We start from the raw sequence: 27,303 nt of genomic DNA, 5'->3' as shown, positions 1-27,303 counted from the left end.
GTGCGCGATCCCTTCCGGGGCGGCGGCGCGCGCTGCACGTGGGCACGGGAGGTGAGCGCGGCCCGGCCCGGCCCGACACGGCACGGTATAGCATAGCATAGGCCTAGCCCGACACAGGCCTGGCCCGGCTTGGCATGGCATGGCCCGGCACAGCACAGGCACGGCTGGTCCGGCTTGGCATGGCCCAGCACAGGCCCGGGCCCCCCGCGGCACGGCCCGCACGGATGCGCTGGCGGGGGGCGGAGCGGGGGGAACTCGGGCTGCCGGCCCTGCCCGGTGTGCGGCCCCTGCCCGGTGTGCGGCCCGTGCCCGCTATACAGCCCCCTGCCCGGTGTGCCGGCTCTGCCCGGTGTGCCGGCTCTGCCCGGTGTGCCGGCCCTGCCCGGTGTGCATTCCCTGCCCGGTGTGCAGCCCGTGCCGTGTGTGCGGCCCCCTGCCCGGTGTGCATTCCCTGCCCGGTGTGCATTCCCTGCCCGGTGTGCGGCCCCTGCCCGGTGTGCGGCCCCTGCCCGGTGTGCATTCCCTGCCCGGTGTGCATTCCCTGCCCGGTGTACCGGCCCCTGCCCGGTTGCAGCCCCGGGTGGGCGCGGTGCGCCCGGGCCGCACGGGCTGAGCCCCGGACAGACGCAGAGGGGCTGTGCTGGACGTGATGTTCCTTACGGGGTTTGACAGGATGCCTTATTGGCCTCTTCTGTATTAGTTATTACAAACCAAGTGGGAATTATTGAATCTCAGCGGGTGCTGAAGGCTTCTCTATTGTTACCAATTCATTGGCATAAGCATCCTGAGAAAAGAAACGGAGAGCAGAGATAAGAAATCACAGATAGAAGCAAATCTAAGGTAGTAATTAAGGTGCCTTGGAAGGATGTTGTAATGCTGAGTGGGCAGTAAAGTGGTGTGAAGTTCAGTGTTAGTGAAAAGTCACGGGTATCTGGAAAACCACCTTAATTGTGTTTGTTTAAACCACCCTAATTGTGTTTGTGTACACACGGATATGTTTCAGAAAGATTTTTAGAGGGTAGGTATTTCTGTGAAAATGTTTTCTTCTGCTGCTGTGAAACAGAAAAATAGAACCTTGCAAATTAACTAGGGCAAGATGCACTAAACAGCGTGATAAAATTAATCAGCCCAGTAAACATATTTTCTGTATGTGTTTGTGTGTCAGTATTCTGGTTCCCCATCATGGAAAGCAGACTGAAGTTAGAAAGCATGTCAGGGACAATGGGAGGTAAGGAATAATTTCAGAATAAAGGAAGACCAAGTCGATTAAGACTTGCATCATCCCTTTGAAGCAGTTCACTAACATCTTTATTTCCTTTTTTAGAATGACAATAAAGAAAAAGAGGAAAGAATTTCATGAGGAGCCTGTACAGAAAAAGGTGAAGACTATAATTAAAATTGAGGAAGATGTTCAAACTGGCATTAAAAGTGAAGACAGTGGCCATCTCAAGAAAAAGAAAAGGAAAAAGGAAAATTTAAAAGATGAATGTTTACACATAATGCAACCAAAGAGTAGTAAGAAAAACAGGAAGAAGAAAGTTGGCTCTGAATTACTCAGAGAAGCTCATTTAGAAAGCTTTGTGAATATGAAAGGTCATTTGGATTTACAACTTCAAGAAGAATCAGAGGAACAAATTAAAATGCTCAAAAAGAAGAAAAAAAAAGTCCAGTGTCATTTTTCCTTGGAGAATAATGAGAGCAGTGACGTGGAGCTTTCAAATGATCACACAGATGGTACTAGGAAAAAGGAATTATCTTTAAAAAAAAAGAGAAAGAATACTGCTTTGGATATGGAATTGGATGGTGAGGTAACAAAGAAAAAAAAGAAGAAAGGCAGTTTTTCATTAGAGGACATCCAGCACAGTGAACAAAAGCAATCTTCAAAAGTTTGTAAAAACACCCACAAATACATTTCACAAGAAGCAGATTTTTTGGGTAAAAACTATGACACAGATAATGCCCAGAATGATGGGGAGAGTTGTGTGAGAAGAAAGAAGAAGAAGAAAAAGAAAGAGAAGTCTGACTGCTTTTTACCTCTGGCAGATAATGAGTACAACATACATCAAGCTCCTGGTAGCCCCACTGCATTAAGTGACTTCAGAAAAAGGAAGAAAGATAATTCCTGGGAATTTACATTGACAAGCAGAGAGGAAGAGGACAAAATTAAGAACTTCAGGAATACCAAAGAGAGGAAGAAGAAGAAGAAGAAAATAAAAGAAATTTCTTCCTCAGCTTGTGAAGATGTGCCAGACTGCAGTCACAGCATTCCTGATAAGCATCTCCCAGCACAGCAGGACGTTGAGCCTGAGGAAGAAGAGCTGTCTGGAAAGAAACAAAGCAAGAATTTCAAGGATAATTATGAAGTCAGTAAGAAAAAAAAGAAGAAGATTAAGAAGGAGGAGGAAACAGCATATTCAGAAGTTTCTTTAAACAATGACAGTGCCTCTAAAAGCCACAAAATACTACTGGAAAGCAATGAAAAGGACAAAGTGAGTGAACTGGAGCAAGCTCAGTGTCTTACAGGGGAATCATGCAATAGCAATCCCGTACTATGTGACAGAAAAAGGAAAAAAAGGAAAAAAGTACCACCACAGGACGTGGTTGAAGAACCAGGTTCAAAAGCAGGTCCAAAGAAGATCAAGACAGAATCACCATGGAATGAGTCACTGGTAAGTTGTGCAGAGGGCAGCTTTGCACCCTCCTGCCAAGGACCTGAAAGCCTTTTGGGCTTTGCATGCTGCTTTGCCTGGTTGTAACACTGAGGGAAAATGTAAATACTGGCCCAAAAGGAAAGTGGGTTTGTACAGTCATAAGCGTTCAGTTGCTTTTAGCAAAGTGGCAAAACTCTTCATAAAACAGGAGTTTAATACCATGTCATTACCCTGAGCAGGGGGTAACTCTGGCAGCATGAGTTCATCTAACTGTTTATTAGACTTTCCTCAAGCTTTGCTGCTCTCAGTGCTGGAATTATGTAATGTTAGAAACAAAGGGGAAAGTTAGCCAAAACCTATTCTGCCAATTCCACCTAAACTTCAGAGAAAATCCTAGGAGTCCTAAGTATAGACTGGGCCAAGAGCATTGAAAGTCAAATTCTGATAGAAAAATACTAAAGACCTAAAACCACAGCTTTAATTAAAACACTAAATCTATGCAAGAAAATAGACATAAGAACTGTAAATTGTAACTGAGGGTAACAGGGATTGTATCCTGACTGACTGGTAAAGGAAATCCCATCCCAGAGTCTTGCAGTACTTGCCACTTGTGAGGTAAATGAACATGGGGAGGAACTGATGAAATACTTGAAATACAGAAGTTTTTTCTTTATCTGATCAAAGTGATGTTTTAAAGCTAAGGGTGCCAAAAGTTAACACCCACATGCCTGACTTCTGTTATTATCTTTGGGAGTTAAGCTGTGAGATGCTCAGAAAATCAGTGGGTATCTGTCTGTATTTTTGGCTGCTTAAACTTAACTTTCAGAACAGCACATTGCAAGTCACTAGGAGGTTGTTTTTATTTCTGTAGGTAATGGGAAGCTGCACTCCAGTTGCTTTCTATCAATAATTTTGAATGCCTGGCTTATTTAAATGTCAAACACTAATGAAGAAGGTATCACTGAAGATTTTTGTAAGCTAAGGGTAGAGCAGACCATAATGTGAGCTACTTCATGGTGTGCTTTGCTTTGTCATGCACTCAGATGCAGTTTCATCAAATTCTATGGAAATCTGGCAGCTGCCTGGTGTCTAGTGCTAATAATTAAATATAGATTCATGTGCAGCCCCAGATACAGAGTTTTATCACAGGGGTTTGTGAGGGGAGTGTGTATGCTTATCAGTCATGAGGTGAGCAGATGTTTGGGGCTTTCAAGTTGGATTTCTCCTTTTGACCTTTCAAAAGGACAAGGTGGTTTTATTGCTGGATATATTTTCTAATTAAGTTGACATTGCATTTTTGAGGTTGTTGGACATTATTTGGATTTTGCAGCTGCTTACATTGTGTAGAGGCAAGATAAGCCCTACAATGATGTGTAAACTTTCGTGACCAGTTAGTATGGAACCCACAGCAATTACTTTGCAAACTGTTGGAGTAGGGTGATGCATGTTTTGTTCTTTCTCATAGGCAGCTCCTTTAAATAAAAAACTACTCAAAAGAAAATCTGAAGATTGAGAAGTCTGGGTTAATCAGTTCTAGCTAGCTCTAGTTCCTGACAGGCCAAAAGACACTGCACTAATAAATGGCTGATAATGTGGCCTTGCATTTAACTGTGCCATAGTCCTGAAACGTTTTAATCTACAGCATGTCACACACTCTGCTTGCCTTGAAAAATCCTCTGTTGGGCTTGCCCTGCAAGTAAAAGAGCAAATTTTAAAGACAATGTGGAGTGATACCCACTTTCTATCAGTGATTGGTGTTTTTCTCATTGGATGCTATTGCAGTGAATTTGGGCAGAGTGAGAGCTCAGTTTACTGCTTTGATGTTGTTTGCCAGCAGACAGGATAACCCTACCACATGGGAACGTGCTCCTTTTCCATGAAGTTGGAGGAAGCTTGGCACACCTCCATGGAGTAGTTTTTTCCACTCAGTAGCCCTCCACAGGTCAGCACCGTGCTGGGAATTAGCAGGGATGGAGCTGCTCCCTCCTTCCAGCTAAAAAGAAAAAAATATGCTGCAGTTGTTTGCAGAATCCTGTCAGGACAGTTTGCCTGCTTGTTTTAAGAGATCTGAAAAGACAGTACCAGGCCATCTAGAAGTAAATTGGGGGTTGTTTTTGGTTTCTTCTTTTCATCCTGAGCTCTCCTTCCTGCAGACAGCGTTCTCGCATTTTTAATAGTGCATGTACTTGTGTGTGTGTGAAATTAGTGTATAAAAGGTAGCTCTGGAAAATGAAGTAAATCATTGATGGCTTTTAATATAACTAAAGCCTCCAAAAAGTAACAGCAGGTTCTGCTGACAGAAGTATGTTACAAATCTTTTCCTTGTCGTTTCCTTGGCTGTTTCATGCATGGTTTATTATTTTTGCTGTATCAATAGATCTTCCTTTGGCCACTTTTTCCAGGCTGGTCTAAAACTTATGGCTCTTATTTACCAGCATCCTGGACCTAGCGCTTACCCTGTTATACTGGATGCCCAAAAAGCTTCTCCTAATTACAAATTTGGAAGAGGAAGGCTGGGGACAGTGGTTTAGGCATGCACTGTAAGCAGAAGCTGCAGAAGGGCAGCACTTTGTGGAAGTGTGATCAGGATCTGGTTGTGTGTGCACTGCCCAGATTGACCTGCTGCCATCCAGCCCAGCCCTTCCTTCTGGAGCTGCTCTGTCTCCTCCATCAGCTCCCTGTTCCTTGCTGTGAAATGTGCACTAATGTGCTGTTTGCCATTGTTCATGTATGTGTCCTGCCCCTGCCTGTGCTCCTTCCAGACTGGGAGCTCCCTGGGGACCATCATCCACAAGGGAGCACAGTGCAGCTGCCTCTCAATTGCTTTTTGTTTGCTTATTTGTTTCAGAGACCTTTATTTTGCCTCCAATTTCTACATTTTTTTTAAACTTTCTGTGCCTTTCTTCAAGTATAAATTTAAGCTTTTACAAAATGGTTTAATTTGAAATTACTCTGTCTGCAAACGTTACTGTGTGTGCCAGTGTTGTTGGCAGGTCCCTTTTAATGTGTAAATCTAAAAATAATTTATCTTGATTAAAGAAAAAAAATCTCTGCGAGGTCTTTCCATAGGAATACACAGATTTAATTGGCATTTTCATCTTAGATCTGACTATTTCTTCTTGCCCCAGAATAGTACTACTGATTGCTTATGTTTTAACTACTTTTGTGGTAAGAGCTGTGTAAATTCTAATTAACCAGAATGGATAAAAATAATCATACAAGCTTTTTCCTGTTTTACAGGAACATCTAGATGGTGTAATTATTGTTCGGGAAAAGAAAGGAAACTGTGATGAAATTAGCATAGACAAGGTATGCTTTGTCCTAGCTGGGTGAGATCTAAAGCAAGTCAGCATTTACATATGCATAGGAATTGATACAAAAATCCTGCTTTGTTGGTTATTTATGCCTAGATTTCCCTAAATAAAGCTCTGTTTAAAGTCTGCTTTACCTGTGGGTTAAGTCCAGCTCCAGTCAATGTCAGAACTAAGTAACTTACTAAATTAAATACACAAATTTTTTGCCTCTCATCAATGTTGCCTGCAGTTAGAAAATTAGACTTACCTGATACAGCAAAACACTCATTTAACATACATTAAAGGATTACAGTTCTCATGTTGAGTGTGTGAAAGAATCCCATGCAACTTTTAATTATCCCTGCAAAATTCTGAAGATAACTAATGATTTTATTTTTCTCTTATTTCATTGTGAATGCATTGTCATTTAACACACAGGACACAGAGTCTTATGCTGCATGTGTCATTTTTGTGCACACTAGGTGAGGCGGCAGGCCCTGCAAGAAGAAATTGATAGAGAATCTGGCAAAACCAAGGCTTTCAGTTCCAAAGGGGGACAGGTAATGTATGAGTTTAGAACTCAGCCTGATGGAAATGCTGTGTCCCAGGGCAAGTTCCTGTAAAAAACAACTGTGTTCTTTTTTTGTATGTGGCTCAGGTACAACAGTGTTCCTTCTGACTGCAGATTTCAGGTCATGCTATAGAACAAGTTGGTGCAATGCCAGGAGCCTGAGAGCTGAGCAGTGAACTCCTTGGCGTTGTACAGTGCTCTAATTCCCATCAGCAGTCCTCAAAAGCAACATTTTCTCTGGTTCCTCTGGAGAATGAGCCATCAAAAATTGCTACAGAAGCATTTTCTGCTTACTGTGAAATACAAGTAATTTTTGGGCTATGGATGCAGCAGTCACTGAAGTGTGTCTGGTTTCTTACCTGCAAGACGTGGCACACATTCGGCAACAGGGACCCACATGGAAAGGTAAAGGGGGTGGCAACTGTTAACATACCTGTGTGATATTTAGAATCAGTCCTGTCATGGCTTCTGTATCTTTCCTCCACCTCTTTGAAAGATGATTTCTGATTGTTTGCTTTTGCATCCTACTCAGCCTGGCTCCTGATAGGACTCACAGTAAGGCAGTGGAAACTTGCAGCAGTGTTTAGCCAGGGGTAAGAAGATTGAGGTGGAGAGAAAGCTTTGCTAGTAGTTCAGGCTTCTGTTGTTGTGCAGGACTGCCAGAATGCCTAGAAAGCTGGAATATGTCTCAAATGCCAGCAACAACTTGTGTAGGTCTAACATAGTGGGAGGGAGTCTGTGTAGCTCTGGAACGACAACTGTCTAATATTCTCTGAAGCCATTGAGAAAAATTACATCCTTGGCAGGAGATCTCAGTTCTTTGGCACTGATCTGTCTCTGTTTAGTACTATGCAGAAGAATAGAAGCTGTGAAAACTTATTCATCACCTCCACAAAGAGTGAGCTGGAAATGCTTCAGCAAAAGCTGTGTATAGTGCCTGCCAGCAGCTCACTTAAAAACAGAGTTTTGACAAGCCATAATTATATTTGCATCTGTGCAGATGTCTTCCATTGCAAAGGGAGGACTTATACTTATTTATCTGTGTCTTGGATGTGTGCATGTATCTGTGTCAGACTGGGCTTATACAGCAACTTGCCTTTGTGCAAGGTCAAAAAGGCTGAAATATTATGGGTAACTTTCTTTCAGTACCAGGTATTCTGGTCTGTGATAGTGAATGATACTCCAGCCTTGCATTTTTTTTACCTTAAAAACCCCTGCTGTAGCTTGCCTGCAATTGTGTAGCATGCTGTGTGTCATGTTGGCTGTCTGCTGGAGAATGACTGTTTCATGCTAGCTGCAACTGCTCTGTTGGAAGGATTTCAGGCTGACATAAACATACCACTGAATTCACATTTTTTTCATTTGATGTAGCCAGCTTAGTCTGTTTAATTAATATTCGGACATTCTGCCATTGAGTAGTGTGCCAAATTTTAAAGAAAAAATTCTGAGTAGAAATCCTGCCAAAAAGACTTACAGATGACAGTTATAGCTCAGGAGTCAAATATACCTTTGCATAATGAAGCCTGTTCTTAGGTAAGCCAAAAGTTCATGAACTTTGTAAATCCTATGGTGTATCTGGGGTTTTCCACAAACAGCTGAATTCTCATTTTAGCTGGACATTGCCTCCTCAGAGAGGAGCCTGAATCTGCAGTCAGAAGAAAAATCCTGAAGGGGTGATCTAGTTCAGAGAGTACAGTTAAATGCAAATACAGTAAATACAAAGAACACAGCAAACTCTGTTTGGAATTTCTCACAAACTCGGGGGAGATGGGGCTTTAACAGCACTAGACTTAGTCCTGGTGGGTAGGGGAGGCCCTCTGGTTTTGCACCCTTGGATTATTAGTTGCAATTAGTGGGATGAAAATGCAAAAAAGCTTATAAACCAGATTGAACAGTGTCCACAACTAACAAAACACTGCTGAAAACAGCAGCTCCCTAACCAGACAGTGGGAAAATGAAAAGATAACCCTGCAAAGTGACAGTGAAAGAGGATTAAGTCTGACAGTTTTCTTAGAATAAGAGATGCTGTCTGGCTCTTGGAGCTGAGTAAAGAGGGAGCAGAAAGCCAAGATTCCTGAGGACAGAGGGGAAGGGGATTCTCAAAGCGCATTAACCCCTGGCTCCAGGTTAAATGGCCTGCAATGCTAATGAAGGTGCACTCAGGTCAGTCTTTTACCACATCCCTTGAGAGGTGCTGCCCATGGAGTAACAGCTTCCCAGCTCTGTCACCCTGTCAGGCTTTGGAGCTGTTCTGTTCTCAAGCTACACAGCCAGAAATTGTCTTCTTGGTACTGGTATTTCTCAATTTTAGTGTTTACTTTGTTTTGCCTCACAGGATACGAAGCTTGGACAGTGGAGTACAGCTACTTTTAAAAGTTCTGCAGAACAAATGAAGTTTTTTAGACTGATGGGTGGCTTTAAAGAGGGTTCTGTGCCTATCCAAAATCCCTCAGCAACTACAAACAAACCCAATATGGCTCTGAATATGGAAGGGCAGGAGAAGTTACAGCAGGCTCTGAAGACGGAGTTTGATAAAGCAATGGACTTGAAGCAACACAGAGGAATTGGTCTTGGATTTCAGCCTACTGCCAACAAAAAAGTATACATAGACAAATATGCATCTAGATCTATAAAATTTGAAGATTAAAACTCAGAAGTAATCAAAAGAGTGAAATTTACCTTCCACATCTTTTTACTTGAAATAAAATAACTAAATGCTGAAGAAACTTCATTTATGTACTTTAAGTACAAGTTTTCAAGTGCATCTACCAGTGCAGCTGGGTCCTCACTTCATCCAAACAGTTCAGTTCTTGAAACCTTTATCATGTTTTTTCTGCAAGGCAAGAGACAAACTCCTTCAAAGACTGAAGATGTGTGCCATACCTGCAGTTAGCTGAAATTCAGAATTTTTTTTTAAATGCTGATTTAATAAACTTATCTATATCTTAAGCAAATCAAAAGGATTTTATTTTTCTGTAAAATCTTCACATTTTTTACACTGTGATACAAAATGATGGTGCTTTACTTTGAAGACACACTAGTCTCAAATTTGATGAGGGCAGACTTCTAACTCAGAAAGTAGTTCTTAAAAATCTATCATCTTCTTTATAGTATTGGATAGCATTGAACATCCTCTATATTTGAACTATGCTCTGGCAGCTGGATTTTCAGCAGCTGTTACCTAAAAATGAAAGGATAAGCATTTTGGAGAGTAGCACCAACAGAACTACTCCATTTCTTTCTCTTTTAAGACAGCCTCACTTTCCACAGTAGTCCTCTGCCCTGGACTGCTCCACCTGAAAACATCTGCCTCCAGCAGAAAACACACTTAACAAAACAGCAATTGGGTCCTCTTGAGAGGAAGTGAAAACTATGCTGAGACTCCCTCTTAAGGGGTTGCCATGAATCCATTCCCATATCAGGGAAGAGGGAGATGCTCTTCCTTGTCTTTGAGAAAACCATCTCCTTTAAATTGTCATTTAAAACAACCACTACCTCAGTGTGAGGCTGTTTTGCATCAGTGCTCTCAGTGTTCAGCACCAGCTTCCACCAGCCCTTCCAGGTTTTGGCTCTTGTTTTACTAAGATTCAGGTAGTAGAGGTTCTGTTTTCTGGTTTGAAACAAATGCTGAATTCAAACCCTCAGCTACTTGCCTGGCAAGAAAAAAAACCAAAAAACCACTAAGCAAAAGTAGCAATAGATAAAAGGTCTCAACATGGTTCCTTATCATGGGGCAGAAATGGTGAAATTTTATTAGAAATAAAAGCAGTACATGTAACTAAATTCCACAAGGGTAAGGTCATAGATTGGTATACACAAAGAAACTCTCCCAGAACACACAGATGAACTGCAAATTGTTTTATTTAGTGATAGCGTACTTTGCAAATATAGAGACTTTGAATAATTTCCATTTTCCTTTGCAACACTTAAAGATTCCTTCCATTTTACAAAACACCACTGGACTAAAATGAAAATGTGTCTGTGAAAATTTATTGTAGAAATTAGAACAGAAAGACTTCAGCCATTTTTCTCTGCTACTAGAACCTGCCAGACAAATGCTGGCAGCATCCCAAAGCAGAGACAACTTTGACTATTATATTGAAATGCTGCTTTCTGCAGAGGAGAAAAGACTATTCTGCAAGAGGGATGAAGTTTTCAGGCTGTGAATTAATTTGGATAGATTATCTTCCTTTTTTGTTAAAATTACAACAGATTAGATCTCAAAAGGCTTTTGCAACCATAAAGGTTCAAAAAACTGTTTACTGAATGTAAATAAGCATTTAAACTAACCATACTATGGTAAAACTGGATACAGAAACTCAGGTTAAATTATTGCACTCAGAACAGTTTTACCTCTACTGTGCCCAAGTAAATGTGTCTCACTAAGGAAAGCGAAAATGCACTGAACTCCTTCAGTCAGAATGTGGATCAGTGATTTTTGGCCTTGGTTCCATGCTCCCCTGTGCAGGTGGCTCCTGGGAAGAGGCACTCATCAGGTCCTGGACTGCAGAGGAAGCCGCAGGGCCAGGTCTGTGAAATGACTCATGTCAGGTTGTTTGCTCCGCCTCTTGATGTATTCCAGGGTTTTCACCTGGTTGTGAAAAGAAAGGTGTTTGGAGATTTTCAGTCTTTTCTCACATCATAGCCATCAGTTTATCTTTGTGAAGGTGTTTTAGCCAGCCTCAGGATTTTCCCTAAATGTCACTGGCTTTGTGAGCACTTGGCATTGCTTATTCCAGAGCTCATTATCATGTAGATGTCTTTAAAGGCTCTCAAATGCCACTTTACAAGCTTTTACAGGGCAGTTCCTTCACAAAATAAAAATACAGTATTTATCTTAAAGCTGGCTTTCTGTACTGAAAAAAAAGTTAAGAACAACCAATACTTTCAGTTTCCTTAATGCATGTCATACTATTAAAATGCTAGAAAGATATACACCACTTGAAGTAAGAGAAGCTGCTTGTTCATTAAGAAGCATTTAGAAAAATAAATTGTTGGGGTTCTAAGATAATTTTTTTTTAAGACAGCAGCTTGTAAACAGATGAGATGTATTCAGATCAAGAAAATGTTACCTTTTCCCAAATAAAGAATGGAAAGAGATATAAAGAACTAAAGCCTGTCTGCATTCTGTGTCTCCCTCCCTTACCATAGTCTTGGTGTCAGCAAAGCCATGCTTCTGAGCAAGGTTCCAGAGATTGACTGAGAGCTGGTTCAGTCTGTTGTTCCGTAGGTCCCCGTGAGCCACAATGGTGTTAAAGAAATAGTGTGCCAGCTGGCTCTGCCGCTTCAGGGTCTGTCATCAAAACAGAAATACTCCCACATTACTGTACACTCATTCCAAAACACCAGCTTAACCTCCCCAGCTTCTCTGAGCTCTCGGAGTTCAAAGAGCACTCATTTTGTAACACACAGCAATAGTTACAGACACAAGAACACAGTCATGGTTTTCATATTCCATGCAAAAAGCAACAGCAGTAGTTGTATACCAACGTAAGCTGCTGTAAAGAAAATAATGACACAAGAACTCCTACATCTCATATCAATTTGGCACAGCACAGCATGAAGGGCTGGCACATTTACAGCTCCAGACTCCCCATAATTGCACAGAAATCACCCTCCCACCAACCAACCTTGCACTCAGAGCACCCTAGCTGTAAATTTTTAGAGAGACCACTATTATCAATCTAAATTAATGCACCTTCAGGCTTTCCCCCCTCCAGTCTATTCTACTTTTATTTATTTATTCAACCAAAGATGTTTCTTCTCTGCTATTCTTTCACTGAAATTCTGTTGATAGGAACATATTTGCACCATATTTGTAGCTCCTTCCCCTAAAATTGCTGAGGAGGGACCTTAAGGAAAGTAAGAGCAGTCTTCCCCACACACAAAGCAAGAGAGGATTCACTGCTGCATGTTCTCCTGACCAGAAACAGCTTGAACTTTACAGAACTGTCCAGAACTAGAAATTTCTATTCCAGCATTGTCACATAAATGAAGCATTCTCTAATACTGTGAAAAGACCACACTGTGTTAACAATAAGATGCATTGTTCTCTTCCGAGTTGTCATTTCGGTGAAAGGATTTTATTGTGAGAAAAATTTATTTTCCTTTATAGCTTTTAAAGGAAATGAACCAGTAAAAACACAAAATCATTAGAGCCTTGTTCATTTAAATGAGCAGCCAAGAAGATGAATAATAAAAGGTCACAAACACTGAAGCAATCCAAATACCACAGTGATTTTATGACCAGCTTTACTTTAGCACAATCAGAGATGTCTGGCAATATTCTCATCACTTCTATTTCCTCAGCAACAACAGCTTCCTCAAACAACCATTCATTCTTACAAAGCAGTTTTTATCTAAATGTCTCAATGACTTTCACTCAACAAAGCAAAACAAATGGTGCCTCTGTAAATAAGGATGGACAGAGGAGCAAATGTAAGGCTGCAGAGGCCAAGGACGTATCTGTGTGCTGCTCAGCCTTAAATCCAGTTTTTTCTGCAACAACAGCCTCAGTGAACCAACACAGGACCTCCTTACTCAAAGCATGCTTGAAAGGAGAAAACAAAAGCCTTTCAGAAACCATGGATTTCTATCCCTACAAACATTCCTACCCACAAATTCCATACAGGAGTCAGATTCAAAAAAATCTCTAATATACAACCCACAGTCCCAAAAACTCTGTTTAAATTTCCTTCCAAGACCTGGTTGGGCATTCTTAGCTGTGCTAGAATGGTTGTTTCTGTGCTACTCTTCTGAAAAAGAAGTACTGTTCCCTGTGGTGATTTGTACAATGATGTAAAGGATTTCAGCAAAGGATATTTTCATCTTACATCTCTGCCATTGCTCAAGGAAGGACAAACAGGATAGCAAAAGCAGAGGAAATGCTAAACTTAGCACAGTGTTCTCCCAATATGTATCACTTAACACATTCTGTATTGGCAAACACTCTGGGCTACAGGGCAAGCAGCCCATCTAAAAAATTCCATCAAATCAATCACACCCTGCCCTCCTATTCCAGGCCACAGCCACAAGATTTCTATCAATAGAAGCCATCCAGGAAGGGCTGATTGGAAGCTGTGGAGGGTCCATTCTCAGAAACAAGTACATTAACAGAACAGTGAGTTCTCATTATTTCAGTAAACATCACTCACCTGCCTTTCACATACAATCCATTAAGCTAGATTTGATCCCTCAGAGCCTCTGAATTCCAATCACAAAATCCAATAAGCTGCCTAGAGTTTTCTTTATTTTATATTGAACAAATATATTAAAGTCAAAACAAAGACAAAACAACAATTTCCTCCCTCTGTACCTCCCTCCTGACATCATCTTAGTGCCTGGGATCTGAAACTTCTATAATTATAGGTGGCTTTCATTGTATTTTCCCCAGTAATAGACTAATTGAGTTCTCACTTTGCTCATTACAGAATTGGACATTGTTAGGTGTCTCCACCACAGGCCTGCCTATGTGATGGTCTCATTTTCCAAACAAGCAAAAATTCCCAATTTCCTTTTGTTATGAGGTTCCTGAAGCTCTCAAAAATACCAAGGTGGTCTGTTTCTTCAACTCCCAATCACTTTTGGTTTTGTATAGAATTAAGCTGAGTAAGAACATACCTCCTCCTTTCCCAGGGTTTTCAGATGATCCAGGATCTGGGACACCACTGTTTCACTCAGTTTATTAATTTCAGCCAGGAACTTGGAGTCTCCACCATACAGAGTATCATTGGAATCAACTGCAGAAATTAATTCAAGCTTAGGTCTGGCTAAAGACCTGTACATTTATTTACTATTGAAAACATCATATATTGATAGAAGACCACATTTGGAAGTCATAAAATGACTCTGCTCCATGAAACACAAACAGAATTATGTTTTTTAAGTGATTACCACTTGGTTGCCTACCATGTTCTTTTGATTTTAGGAACAAAATACTGAGAAGAATCTTTTAGCTTAAAGCCAGTCCTGTATATCCATTCCTGGATGCATCCAGGCTCACAAATACCACTTGGACTTGAAGTTAAGCAGCATATTATGTCAATTTTCAAGTTTTCCACAGACAGATTCCCTGCTTCCATCATTTTAGAAGTGTATGGCCATCATCTTCAATGGTAGCAGACTAACCCAAACATTTTGTGTTTAATTTAGTGAAAACAACCAGATTTTCAATAGAAGCTGCATTTTATTGTTTTTTTTTTAAATAAACCCATGATTACCCCAAAGACATGGATAGAAATTCAAAAAGTGCATTTTCATTTTCAAAGACCTTAAAGGATTCTTGAGAGGGAGAGAGCTCCTCAAGTTTTTACAGCTTATATAACTGTGATTTTAAACATGTCTTTTGCCCTAATTTATTTATGTTCTATTAAGAAGTAGGGTAAAAGAAATTTTTAGATTTAAATGTATTCTAGGTAAATCAGAAAGCACAAAAGATAAAAGATAATCCCCTGTTTCCAAGTAAGCTTCCTTTTAAGAAGCTAAGGTACAAGGTCCACCTAGAAAAAACCCCACTGCCCTACTACAGGGGAAAAAATACTAATTTATATTTCCATGCTTGTCTCCATTAAAATCTGATTAATTTATATTCTCATCTTGGGATTATGCAGCTATTTCAGTTATATAAAAAATGGAGTGAAAGAAAAAGCTAAAGCATCCTTCCTTACAGAATTTGGACAGAAGATTTACTACAGAGTAGCACTTCCACTGACAGCTATTTTCTGAGCTGCTAACTGCAAGAGGTATTTTGTCATGGGCAGTAAATCTCACAGATCTCACCAGAAGAACTGCAGAACACATTCCCACCTGCCCCTCTGTCAAAGTCTTGTGCAATTGAAAGAAAAAGTCAAACCATCTTGGCCTCTCTGACTCATTAATCTTCTAGGATGCTTTAAAGGATTTTTATTTATTACTCCATCTTAATCTGGTAATCTATAATCTGAAAGCAAATATTCAAATTTTAAAGTATATCAAAACATTAAAAAATTATTACAAAAAAGATGACAGCTATTTTACAAAATGTAAAATCTTCAGAATTTTCTAGCTGTTCTGAATATTTTTGTAAGTTATTGCAATTTCCAAAACTGAAAGCCTGCCTTCAAAGCAGCAAATACATCATTTAAATAATGAAGACTAGGTTTTACATTCTGAAAACTGGAGTTGTTACTGAATGTGGATGAAACACCAACAATAAATATAAATCAAGTTGATACTTATACTTAAATAAAACCCTTGCATAATCTTTACTTGTAAAGTTCACATTTTTAAGCATTTGCACCAACACCACCAAATGAACCCACTCTGCACAAATTCACTTTAAAGAACTGACAGGCACCTGTTCAGTAGCCAACTCCTGGGATTATTCTAAATTACAATACCTGGAACTGGACAGAAGAATCTGTGAGACTGATTTTACCCCTGGTCTTCATTAACTGTCTGTGGTGGTAAGACAATACTACAAATTCAATGGAATGCAAGGAGTCAGAGCCCCCCTCAGGTATTACCTTTATCTACATGGTAGATAAATGTTTCTTGAGTCATTGCAGACAGCAGATGCAAAACATTAGTATAAATCCTGATTTTGTCATCACTGTTATCCTCCCAAGTATAATCCTGGATCACATTTAGTAATCCTCGCACAAGAAACAACACTCCCTGTTCTGGATGATCCTACAGAGAAGGAAAAAAGATGGGTCAGAACCAACACCACAACCCCAGAACAAAAATAGGATTATCTGCAGTCATTCAGTGGTGTAGAGTCACAGTTTGAGCTCTAAAAAAGCAGAACTACAATATAATTAAAGCTGACAGCTACTTTTCTTAAGTGTGCTTTCTGCAAATCTTTTAAAATTTTTTTCTAGTTTCCATCTAAAATCCCCATTTGACCCATAATCAGAACATGATCAGGCAGCATCCATGGACAAACTTTGAAATGCTTTATTTTGTAGTCATGGGGGAGCAGTACAAAAATTAATTGTCTGCTTCTTAACAGCTAAGCCTCTAAAATTAAACACTGGGTAGATTTTGTTATTAAAATCACATCAGTAAGCTGTAGTGTATTACTCATATCATTATGAGTTTCAGAAGAACACCTACACTGGGAAGTCAGCTACAGACCATCAACAATCTTTTCACATGACATGAAAATAAAGACTCTGCTTTACATAAGCTGGGAGTTTTTACAAGCAGCTTTAATAGGGCACCCAGCTAATTCCAGCTGGCAGTTGGAGCAGCAGCACCAAGATACACAGGACAAATCACAGCCCACTGGGGATCTTCCTTTTGATCTTCTGTAAACAGGGAACAAAGTCAGGGCAGCTACTTTCTGAATCCTGGCATCTCGTTTCAAGTTGTTTTTCATTAGTGAATCGGAGAGGTTGGATCACTCCCTTCTTCAATCACCCGTTAATGACCCAGTCACTCCCCAGCCTCCCTTCACAGGCTGCTCCTGCAGTCAGTGCAGCAAGGACACATCCCAGGGCAGCTCCCCTTCTAACAACACAGCACCTGGCTCGGCAGACCCCTGCCACTGCAACAGAGGCAATCCTCAGCTCTGACAACATGGATGTGAACAGCACCACAGTGTGCTGCTTCACCAAACAGGCAGGCAGAGGGAAAAGGAAGGAGAAAACCATAAGGGAGGTTTCAGTGAGGAGGAAAAACCCACTCTCTTCAAGAACAAATGAATAGACTTCAAACTTCTTTTTTGGTTACTCCAGGTTAATTTATAATTTCCCCTCATTTTTTTAGATATGCCTGAAAATATTTGAGAGAAAAAAATTACATCTCTCTCTAAACTTGACAGTTAAAGGGAGGGTGTAAAATGCTAGTACTTGGTGAAATATTCATCAGAAGAGGAAGGTTATGCCAAAATCTTCTAATTATGTTTTCACTCAAATGATGAGGCAACCTATACCACAGTAACTGAAACGAATAGGAACTAGAGCTCTGTATTTTTTCCCTCCTCATGTATTAGGGTTTTTTGAATACTTAGCTAGTAAACCAGTAAATGATGCTTACACAATGAAATTATGGTGAGATTTCACTCTACCCCAAATGCCCTTCTAGTGAGAGGTGTTACTGAGAGTGGCAGTGCTGTACCTTCACCTCCCCAGGATTGCTCTGCCTCCCCATTTTGCACTGGGGTGAGTGATTTCCCAGCCAGCAAGCAGAACAGTTCATCTTCTCACAGAAAACTAATCCCTGCATCTCCCACTCCAGAAGCCCAGTCTACTCCAAATTTTTAAACAGGGAAGTCAAAATAGTCTGTACTAACCCATGTGCTATTCACACACACTCAACTTACCGGAACAACTAATAATGTGGAAAAAAAATTGCAGAGGAATTCCAGGAGGAAGGCATCAGAAGGTCGCATCTTTCCATCTACACTGATCATTTTTGGCACTTCAGGAACAAGGCTCACTGCAGCTTTGAAAAAAGCATCAGCTACAAAATAAAAAGAGAGCTGCTGTTATATCACTCCAGCTGTGATAGCAGCCATGCCTGGGACCCAATGGTTGCTTTGAATTTGTTTCAAATAGATTATAGAAAATGAAGGTGCTGAACTGCAAAGAAACCCAAGACTCAGCAGTGGTCTGATTCTAGAGGAATCTGTTAATTCAAATGATGCTGTTTCCAGCATCATTCCTCAAGACTTCTGAAATTATAACTCTGCTCCTTTGCATAACCATAATTTCATCTATATTGCATATATAATAAGAAATTAGCACAGGACTCAAAGTTGACTTATCAAAGAAATACTTATGCTAGGAGAATGGGGAATCCAAAGAGGGGGGAAAGATTCATGCTATCTTGTTCACCAATTCATTCACAAAAGACTGATAAGGTTTAAGGAAGTACCAACAACTTCATATTTCTAATTATTTATAATTCCTAAAAGTAAAATATTAATGTAGTACCAGAGTGTGGGGTATTGCTGGTTACCTAGATAAAAGAATTTTTTCCAAGAATCACAATACAGGAATTAGAGAAACCATCCATCATTGTAGCCTTGGCAAAATAGCTATTCAGAGGTTTTCATAACTCTTTATTATGTCTCTAATCTTACAAAAACATAAAGTCCAAACACTAGGACATCTATTCCTCAGTTTATCAATATTCACAAATGAAAAGCAACAATATTTTCCCTCTTACACTAGAAGCCCTCCTATATATGCTGAGTTCACAAAAAAACTTCTGACAGCAACACTGTTTTGCACTTTCTTGGCAATATTTCAGAATATCCAAGTATTCACATCCCACTCAAGCTGTTAAGCCATATACTTCAAAGTTTCCTTCAGAATTAATATTGTATCTTTATTTTACAGGAAGAGAGACCCAGGCCATGTAATCAGCTTCTATCAAAGGCAAAAGGGGAATTCTTGGTGAAAGCCAAGAGGTGTTACATGGCTGGGATGGAGACACCACTGACAGGCAGGCATGGGCATTTCCAGGAGTGCAGCTTGCTCTGGAAAAACTCATTTGAGACTCCAAGCAAATTTGCTAAATATAGTACCAACTGATATCTAATTTAAGCTTATGAGGAATACCAGAGAAACATGTGCTTTGGAAAATCTGAAGTTCTTCTCACTCTTGTTTTTTCAGCACATAAATACTCGAGCACTTCTGGACTTTTTAGTGCTTAGAACGCAGACTCTCTTCCATTAAACATTATCCTTCATTTTATTCTGCACATTTGCTTTGAGGTGAAAGAATGTTTATTTCAAACAACTTATAAGTTTAGATAGGCAACCCAAAGGAAAGTAAGTAATCTTTCTCTGAGCTTTATTTGAGGAAGGAAGGCAGCAGCAGATGTTCATTCTAGCACAAGTAAATGAATCGCTGTCACTTCCACAGTTGTCTCATGAGAAAAAAAATAAAAGTGCTCGTCCCACATCACCATACAATGAAAACATGTGACCAGACAAATGAAAAAATGTGCCTTAGAGAATAGTCTGCATACCAAAGTACCCATGTCTGTGCAAGGAATGCTCCTGTCTTCTGAAGTTATTTCATAACAGGATGAGAATGACCTGTGCAGCAATCACCATCCACAGTGAAAAGGAGCTGCAAGATATCTCATCCTAATTTACTGTCTGCTCTCCCAGCAATCACAATCCTTCACATTCTCCTCTAACCTTCTGCCATAGTGCAAACCCAGAACCTCTCACCTTCAATTTGAACACCTGAAATTTGATTCAATTTACTCTTCTTGCCTCCCACCGTTGCTGTGAACGTGAGCTGCCTCCTCACTGGGCAGAGCAGCCTCAGAGCCAGGAGTCCCAGGTTCCAGGGGCTGCTGAGAGCAGAGCCCAGCTCCCTGCAGTGCCTGCCCACACCACAGACCTCCTGAGCTTCCATCTGTGTCCCCCCATCACACAGCTGCTGCTCCTGGGCTGTGTCCATGGCTGCTGTCACCCTGCAAACCCCACACAATGGGGACACTGAGGCTCTTGCCCCACACTTTTACTCCTTGTTCCTTGCCTTTCCCCCCCTGCTCCCCCCACTCAATGCAGCAAGACAAGCCAAAAAAGCAATACAGCACAAAACAGTTGTATTTCACTTTGGAACACCCAGAAGAACTGGCAGAGGAGAATATGTTCATTTTGCAGTAAATCTTGCCAATCTGTGCTAACCAGGAAATGGTTTTATGCTGGAACACTAAAAGCACATTTATCCAAGATATATGTGCAAAAATAAATGCATATCAATGCTAAGGTTTTTATTACAGACTGCAGAAAATGACCTGTCCTCTAAATATTACCATGCTGGTAAGAGGTGTCAGAGTATACATTACATGCTCTGAGTTGGGAGAAAAGGCTCACTGAAAAGGTTGTCACAGACATGCTGTTTTGTCAAGTATGAAATGAGCATCAGTGTTTAATTCTGAATTACACTAATTATGAGGTTATGCAATGATGGTTTCTCTGTATCTTTAAAAGTCAATTTTTAAAACTATTACTGTAGAGATGTTTCAGAATAAAACCATACATTGCTTTTCCTGGGTTCCAAAAGATATAAGGAACCACTTAAAAAGCACTGAAAATCACAACAATCCTATGTACTTGATTAACAACCAAAAGAAAATTAAAAAAGGCTTCTGCTGATGAAGAATGCTGTTTTCTTATCTGCCTAAAGTACAATACTGCTTCTTAAGTGAACCACTGTTAAACTGGCTGAGGGGAGAGCAGCCTGTGCATTACCACAGATCACCATGATGAAGCCTCCCCCAAGTGCTGTTAATATCTTGTGCACTGCTCCAAATGTAACATACTTCATGCTTCACTAAATTCAGCCTTTCACAGCAGCTCCTTCATTCTGGTTGACCATAATCCTATAAATCTTTCTCCCAAGCATACATGCTGACCTTCAGGCTACAAAAACTAACAGTCTTGGATATCCAAGTCAGCACTTCCAGAAATAGCCTCCTACAGAAGCAAAACCAAGTGAAATTGGTGTTGAATGTTCTGCTATGGACAATATTCATGATGGCACATGTAACACATGTTTGATAATACTTACAGACAGCTATATGTATCTCCACATATTTCAGTGTATCAATCTCTAGATATATATAAAAACTCAGTTTGCATTGTATTTTCAGTATCTCTGACTGCCAATTAAACTGTACAAATGTAAGATTTCAGGCAGGCAAAAATAAGGAGGAACAAAGTGAGAGATGGGAAAACAATTAAATCCTTAAGTCCACCTTCAAAGAGCAAAAGGGAGCGTGTTTAACATACCTACCCAAAGTATTTTTAGTCACAGCTACAATTACACCAGGCTAAGTCCACCCAAAGGACAAAAACAGGGACCATGCAAATCTTCTGCATTCCATACCACTTTTCTGTCTTACAACACTGTCAAACCTAATTTAATACTCTGAGGATTTTGCTTTCAAATCCAACAGATGTTGGAAATTTAATGAAGCTTGTACTCCAGTACAAAAAATTATTGGGAAGCAAGCGTGGGGGTTTTGTTGCCCTATTTTTTCTGTTAAATAAATGAATCCATTACTGTTTTGACAACCAAGCATTGTAAACATTTGAATCTCCTTCTTCTCACATTGGTGAGGTCACTGCCAGAGTTTTGCCACATGGTTGAAATGTGGTTTTTCCTTGAGCTACTGCAAATTTTTCTCCATCTTAAATATCTCTATACATCACTTTCAATGCAGAAATAACCAGGAATTCTTTGAAGGAAGAAACTTGAAATTAGAAAATGGATGCACTGCTGCTGCTTGGTGAGCTGGAATGCACTATGTTAATTCACACTATGAATGAGCTGCAGTAAAAAGACAATTATGTGGATGAAGCTTTAGGCATAGCTTGATTAAAGATTGTTACAAGGCATTATTACTTAGAGACAAAGGCATACAGAGGCATAAGTGGAAGGTCCATACAGGGCCATCAGACAGCATAAGCAAGGACACTGGACACAAGATATTTTATTCTTAAGGTGCAATCAGTAAATGCAGCACACACCCCACCCCACTGGCTCCCCTCCCACCCAGAAAAAAAAAAAAAAAAAAAAACCAAAAATCAATCACAAATTACAGTCTGACTACCTAAATTCTAGATAATCCCTAAAGACTGTGAGGTACCACATCATCAGCAGTCTCTAAAGAAAGCCCCACCAGTAATACTGAAAATTCTGGAATTATAAATGCTGGAGTTAAATACTATCATTTCTACTGTTATTATGAGGCAAAAAAAAAAAAAATAAAATGAGCAAACATACAAAAAAATATAAGGTTGGAAAGTCTGTATGATTTTTGCAGAGAGAAATCATTCCTCAGAAGTCTCTCAAGTCTTCCAAAGAACCAGCAAGATTGTTTAAAAGTACAGTAATGTCTTCATGAGGGTACACAACTTAATAAAGGATGGGGTGGATGGGGAAAGGAGAGGGAATAAAAAGTTTTCAGTGGAGCAAAATAACTACAGCATTCCTTAAGGTTTTGCAGAGACATGTCCTTAGGATGAGTTGGGAGGTGACAATGTTTGCAGACTGGTCTGGAACGTGACTGCAAAGCTTCACAGATGGATCTCATGATTCTGAGCAATAAAGCAGCAGATGAACTCTAATATTAGTATGGCATGTGGAGAAAGAAGCAGCCCTTGCTATAACTGGAGAGAGAAGCTCTAAACAGGCTATTTACACTCATGAAAGATTTTGGGGTCATTATAGATGGTTTCCTGAAAACTACATCCTAAACAGCTGTTGAAAAGGCAAGGCAATTTAAAAAGAATCATTAGAAGAGTAATGGAAAACTGAGGTGTCTTTGTATCATTGATATTGCTGTTGGGCATTTATACCTGGAAAAATCTAATCCAGTCCTAATCTCCCCATTTCCAAAAGCACAAAAAGGGTGCTAGGGCATGGAACTGTTTCCTTATTAGAAAAGTCAATACTGACAAGAAATTCTTCAGGAACTTACCAACTGCATTATCTCATAGACAGCAAGAAGAAAATGAACCAGGAATGCCTGAATTCTGCTCCAGCAGATCAGCTATATCCTCTGAGTCACTCACCTAACATTTAACATAAATGAATCCCTAAACATTGCACTTGCAAATAGCACATAACTGTGGAACACGAAGTTACAAAGTCCAAAAAGTAAAAATTAATTAAAAATATTAAATTCCCAAGGACTGGTCCATCTATTTGATTAAATACCATGGTCTGGTCCAACAACACAAGCTTTGTTGAAGGATTTATTAAATCACCTGCACCTGAAAGCCCAGAAGCATCATTCCAAATTATTGTTTCCTTAATAGATGCTACAAGACACTTTCAAAAACAGGTCATGGGCTAGACAGACTTGAAGAACTGACAAACTGATATAAAGTACTAGTCTGAAAAGCTTACAGAGACAGAGATGTCACCTCTCACATCATACAGAAAAGTGAATGGCTGGGATAAGGAGAGGAACAAGAAAAGGGGAATGGGAGAATCTCCAGCTGTGGAAGTTCCAGGTAACAGAAGCAGTCACAGTTCTGTCCAAATGAAGCAACACTTAGCATTGCTAATAAGGAAAACAGAATGACATTGTTCTTTTCCCAAAGCTCTTTTACTGCCTTCAAGGAAAGCAGCATTTTTTAAAAAGATAACAGAGTCACCATGTACCATTCTAGATAACAGAGTCACCATAAACCATTCTCAGCAGAGAAACATAAGCCAAGAAGTCCTAGTATCTGTAATCAGGAGAATCTCTTCATGTTCCTATTTCTCTAAATTCTTTACCTCAAACTCTCTCTATTTATATTCTTTAGATCTATAAATATTTCAGGAGATTAAGAAGAAATACTAAAAATTGTTATCTAACAGTACTGAGAAAATACTCTGAACCATTATTAGACTGTGATTTAAAATTAATGACTAGATATTCCATACCGTACTTTCTCTAGAGTGTGACTGAAGCCTTTAGGGAACACTCATGGAAAAGTAACATTTTCTGCAGTAGAAATGAAATTATTTTTGTAATCTATTAGGTCTAACTGTGCTTTGGCCACAAATGGAAAACAAAATAAATACCTAGAAGTGCATTAAGCACTGTATGCTTCAGAATTAAAATCTGCATTTGCTAAAAAAACAGGTCTGCAGCAGTTGATCTGAGGGACAGGCTCTCCATTTTTATGAAGTTTAATGTTTGACAATATCCCAGTGAAATTAGTCAGATAGAATCAGCTATATTACCTTATTCACTCAGCATGTTCTTTCTCAAGTGAGGCAAAGATTTCAAAGCCTTTAAAACAAAAATGCTGCTTAACACACATTACCAGGAAGTTATGTCATCTCTACCCACCTGCTGAATGCTGGGACCAAACATTAAAAACTCAGGCTCTTTTTTGACAGACAAAAGTAGCATTTCCACAGGGAGGAAATGTGTGCAATGAAAATGAAACCTGTATCTCAGAAGTCCAGAAGAATGACACAATGGAGCATGCATTTAATCTCAATTTAGTCCAAGCACCCCCATGACAGAAAGCATGATCAATGAGAATTTATTATTCTCTGTTGGCAGCATGCAGTGCTCAGTGGCTCAGTTAAGAAAAATGAAAAGCTCATCTCTGTAAAATCTAGCACCTTCCTTTCAAAGGTGGGCTTTCAATAGGCTCTCCAACGTACAAACTATGCATCCAGGGCAAAGTCACCTAAAACATTTTAAACATAATTACAGATTTATTTCATTTAAAGTAGGTCTTGGGATGTGGAGATGAAAGAGACAACAGTCTTTTTTAATACATTCTGAACATTCCCAGACAGACATCTGTCAGTGTATTAACACTGGCATTTCATGAGCCTATAAATGCACAGTTCTGACCCAACTCCATTGTCTTAAAGAAAATCTATTCCACAAAAAATTACGATTTTCTAATACTGAAGTATTTGGATGAGTTCAAACATTTGATTTGATTAACAGTGTGGCAAATCCAAGCAAGCAAGGCTGGGATAGAGGAAAGGGAGCAGAGACACAAGGACTGATGGTTACTACTGCTGCCCTTTGAGACTGGGAATGAGGAAAAACCCAACTTTTCCAGCTATAAACAGATTAGCTGTGGCTCTCCAATTGCTGATAGTTTATCAGTGCAATCCCCAGACTCATGAATTTATTTACTGGTAGGACCTGCACATCCTCCTTTTTCAAGATAGACACATTGGCAATTTAGAGAAATCTTCCTATTGCCAACAGAAGTTGTGGAACTCAATTTTGTTACATATTTAAGTGAAAAGTCAACTCACTGAAACAGCTGGACTCCCCATAGAAACCTGAAATTAAGAAAAATCCAAGACTTTACCTTGCTACAAACACCAGTTGGAATCTTCAAGGAAGAATTGCATGCACCAAACTCATGCATGCACCACTGCTGACTGAGCTATTGGATCAGGTACATTACCTTTCAGCTTTATTTCTCTTCACAATTTTAAACCAATTAAGCTAATTCAAATCAGCATGAAATAAAGGTTACAGACAAGGCAGTTTCCCTCCCTGGCCTAATGCTATCATTAATGGCACACTCTTAAATCTTCACTTCATGCTGCATTGGTTTTAGTAGATCAGTGTCTAATTGGCACTGTTAACTCAGTTAACTGACTGGAGTAAAATTTGCTGCTATGAATTAATCAGTACTTCTTACTTCTTACTCATTCAGTTGAGATACAAATTAAACTGTCTGAAAAGTAACTTTCAAGGACACATTATGTGACTTCAAGCATCAACATATGGAAAGACTGTTCACAAGAAATGTCCCAAGATAGTGCCTGTTGAACACATGCTAAATTACTCACGCAAGTGACATGTCTCTGAGTACAAATTATACCCAAAATAGCTTTGCTAGGGGAGCAAAAATGTGAATAACTATAAAACCTTGGTAAATGAAGTGAGATACTGAACATCAGTTTTGCTCTTGCTTCATTTTAACAAAAGCAGAGATGGACCAAATGCTGCTCTCTCTAGCTTGTGGGTCTAAAATTCAGGAGAGTGTGGTTAATAAACATACATTTTAGAGACCAAGTTCATAATACTTTGCATATATCTGCTACCTTAAAAGATTTCAGGATGGGGATCCTGTTAATTGTTTAGTGAGTGCACTGTATTCATGTGTCAAACAACAGCTGTGCACATTTGTAAACCCTCACATTGAAAAGTCTGGACAATTGTTGGGGCCCAGGAAGTCTCACTCACTGGATCACAAAAATAGTGGAAAAGCAGTTTATAAGTTGAAATATATTAAATCACAGAGTGGGTCCCAATATGGTCAGGGAATAATTCTCAAAGACCAAATATTACAGAAAAACTGCTTTGGATTTGCTTCCAAGAAGAGAAGCTCTGCAATAGAACAAAAATAACAAAAATTGACATATAAGGTAAGCTGGTCAATTAAATAAAACACCACAGGGAGAAAAAGTGAGTCCATTTTATATAAAGTCTGAAAGAAACTGCACAATGCTAATTGCACAACAACAGACTTTGCAGATCTTTTATTTGCACAACAAACTTGGACACAACAGTCAGCTTTACTCTAAATCCCTCAGCTTTGCTGTATGGGCAACATCAGATTCAAAACAAAGAAATCCAACAGTCACTGTGCACTAAAAAGTCTTAATCAGCATCCTAAATCAGCTTGTTTGTGCAGCTGGAACTTGCTGGTAAATGCAGAGCTTGGAAAACAAGCTCTCGTGAAGAAGCACAGAGCTAACACAAAGAATTAACAGCCACAACAAAAGATGTTGCAAAGTAATCCAATTTATTACTCTCACAGCTCCACTGGAACCATATAAAGGAAAAGCATTTACTATTGGAGAGCAAACATTTAAAGTCAGGATTAAAATTGCAAAACAAAGTAGAATTACATCATTTTAAAAAGGAAAAAAAAATACTGCAAGGAGTTAAAAGTATGTGAAGACTTTTGGAATAGAAACTGACTTGCATTTGTAACATGAATGAGATCATATTAAATGGTGATACAGACTTAGTATTAATTTCTGCCAGAATAACTCAATTTTTCCCCCAAATTGCTTTTTGTCAGAATCTCCTATTACTTAACACTGAACTAACAGGATGGCTGAAAATGTGCTCAGGCACATTTCAATCAATAATTCAGATCCAAAAAAAAGAAAATATATTTTCCAGTCTTGATATGGTCTGATATTATGCCATTGTTTCACTCTGATATAGTGGCATATTTTCTTGGCTAAGCATTTATCATGCAGGTGTTTTTACAGCAAATTTCTGCTCTCACTGACCTAACCTGGAATTCTTTTCATCTCATTGGTGAATTTTGTCAGT

General features: G+C 39.6%; 2 protein-coding genes across 5 annotated transcripts in view; one reads left to right on the top strand and one right to left on the bottom strand.

The window, feature by feature from the left end:
• The first annotated feature begins 8 nt into the window (after positions 1 to 8).
• KNOP1 (lysine rich nucleolar protein 1) lies at positions 9 to 9,464 on the top strand. Of its 4 annotated transcripts, XM_033073758.2 has the most exons (6): positions 1,044 to 1,228; positions 1,325 to 2,264; positions 2,298 to 2,669; positions 5,892 to 5,960; positions 6,427 to 6,504; positions 8,851 to 9,464. In XM_033073758.2, exons 1-6 carry the CDS (start codon positions 1,149 to 1,151, stop codon positions 9,160 to 9,162), a joined length of 1,851 nt encoding a protein of 616 aa, XP_032929649.1. In that variant the 5' UTR covers positions 1,044 to 1,148; the 3' UTR covers positions 9,163 to 9,464. The 4 variants fall into 4 exon arrangements, with proteins under 4 accessions (XP_032929650.1, XP_032929651.1, XP_032929649.1 ...); XM_033073759.1 differs by lacking the exon at positions 1,044 to 1,228 and adding an exon at positions 9 to 51 and having other exon boundaries at positions 1,325 to 2,669; XM_033073757.1 differs by having other exon boundaries at positions 1,047 to 1,228; positions 1,325 to 2,669.
• An 894-nt stretch (positions 9,465 to 10,358) lies between these two features.
• The window catches only part of VPS35L (VPS35 endosomal protein sorting factor like), a 46,129-nt gene continuing 29,184 nt past the window's right edge, over positions 10,359 to 27,303 (bottom strand). Inside the window, exons 27-31 of the mRNA XM_033073756.1 lie at positions 17,821 to 17,960; positions 16,019 to 16,184; positions 14,136 to 14,254; positions 11,662 to 11,808; positions 10,359 to 11,106 (exon numbers count right to left, since the gene is read on the bottom strand). Coding sequence (XP_032929647.1) covers positions 11,008 to 11,106; positions 11,662 to 11,808; positions 14,136 to 14,254; positions 16,019 to 16,184; positions 17,821 to 17,960 — 671 coding nt within the window. The 3' untranslated portion in view covers positions 10,359 to 11,007. The remainder of the gene's footprint in view (positions 11,107 to 11,661; positions 11,809 to 14,135; positions 14,255 to 16,018; positions 16,185 to 17,820; positions 17,961 to 27,303) is intronic.

The sequence above is a fragment of the Catharus ustulatus genome, chromosome 16 (genome assembly GCF_009819885.2).
Source record: "Catharus ustulatus isolate bCatUst1 chromosome 16, bCatUst1.pri.v2, whole genome shotgun sequence".
NCBI lineage: Eukaryota > Metazoa > Chordata > Aves > Passeriformes > Turdidae > Catharus > Catharus ustulatus.
This window is presented reverse-complemented; position numbering and strand designations above follow the sequence as displayed.

Coding starts and splice junctions, on each gene's coding strand:
- KNOP1 (XM_033073757.1), top strand. CDS start 1,149: ATGTGTTTGTGTGTCAGTATTCTGGTTCCCCATCATGGAAAGCAGACT. Junction 1,229..1,324: donor CATGTCAGGGACAATGGGAG/GTAAGGAATAAT, acceptor TTCCTTTTTTAG/AATGACAATAAAGAAAAAGA. Junction 2,670..5,891: donor CACCATGGAATGAGTCACTG/GTAAGTTGTGCA, acceptor CCTGTTTTACAG/GAACATCTAGATGGTGTAAT.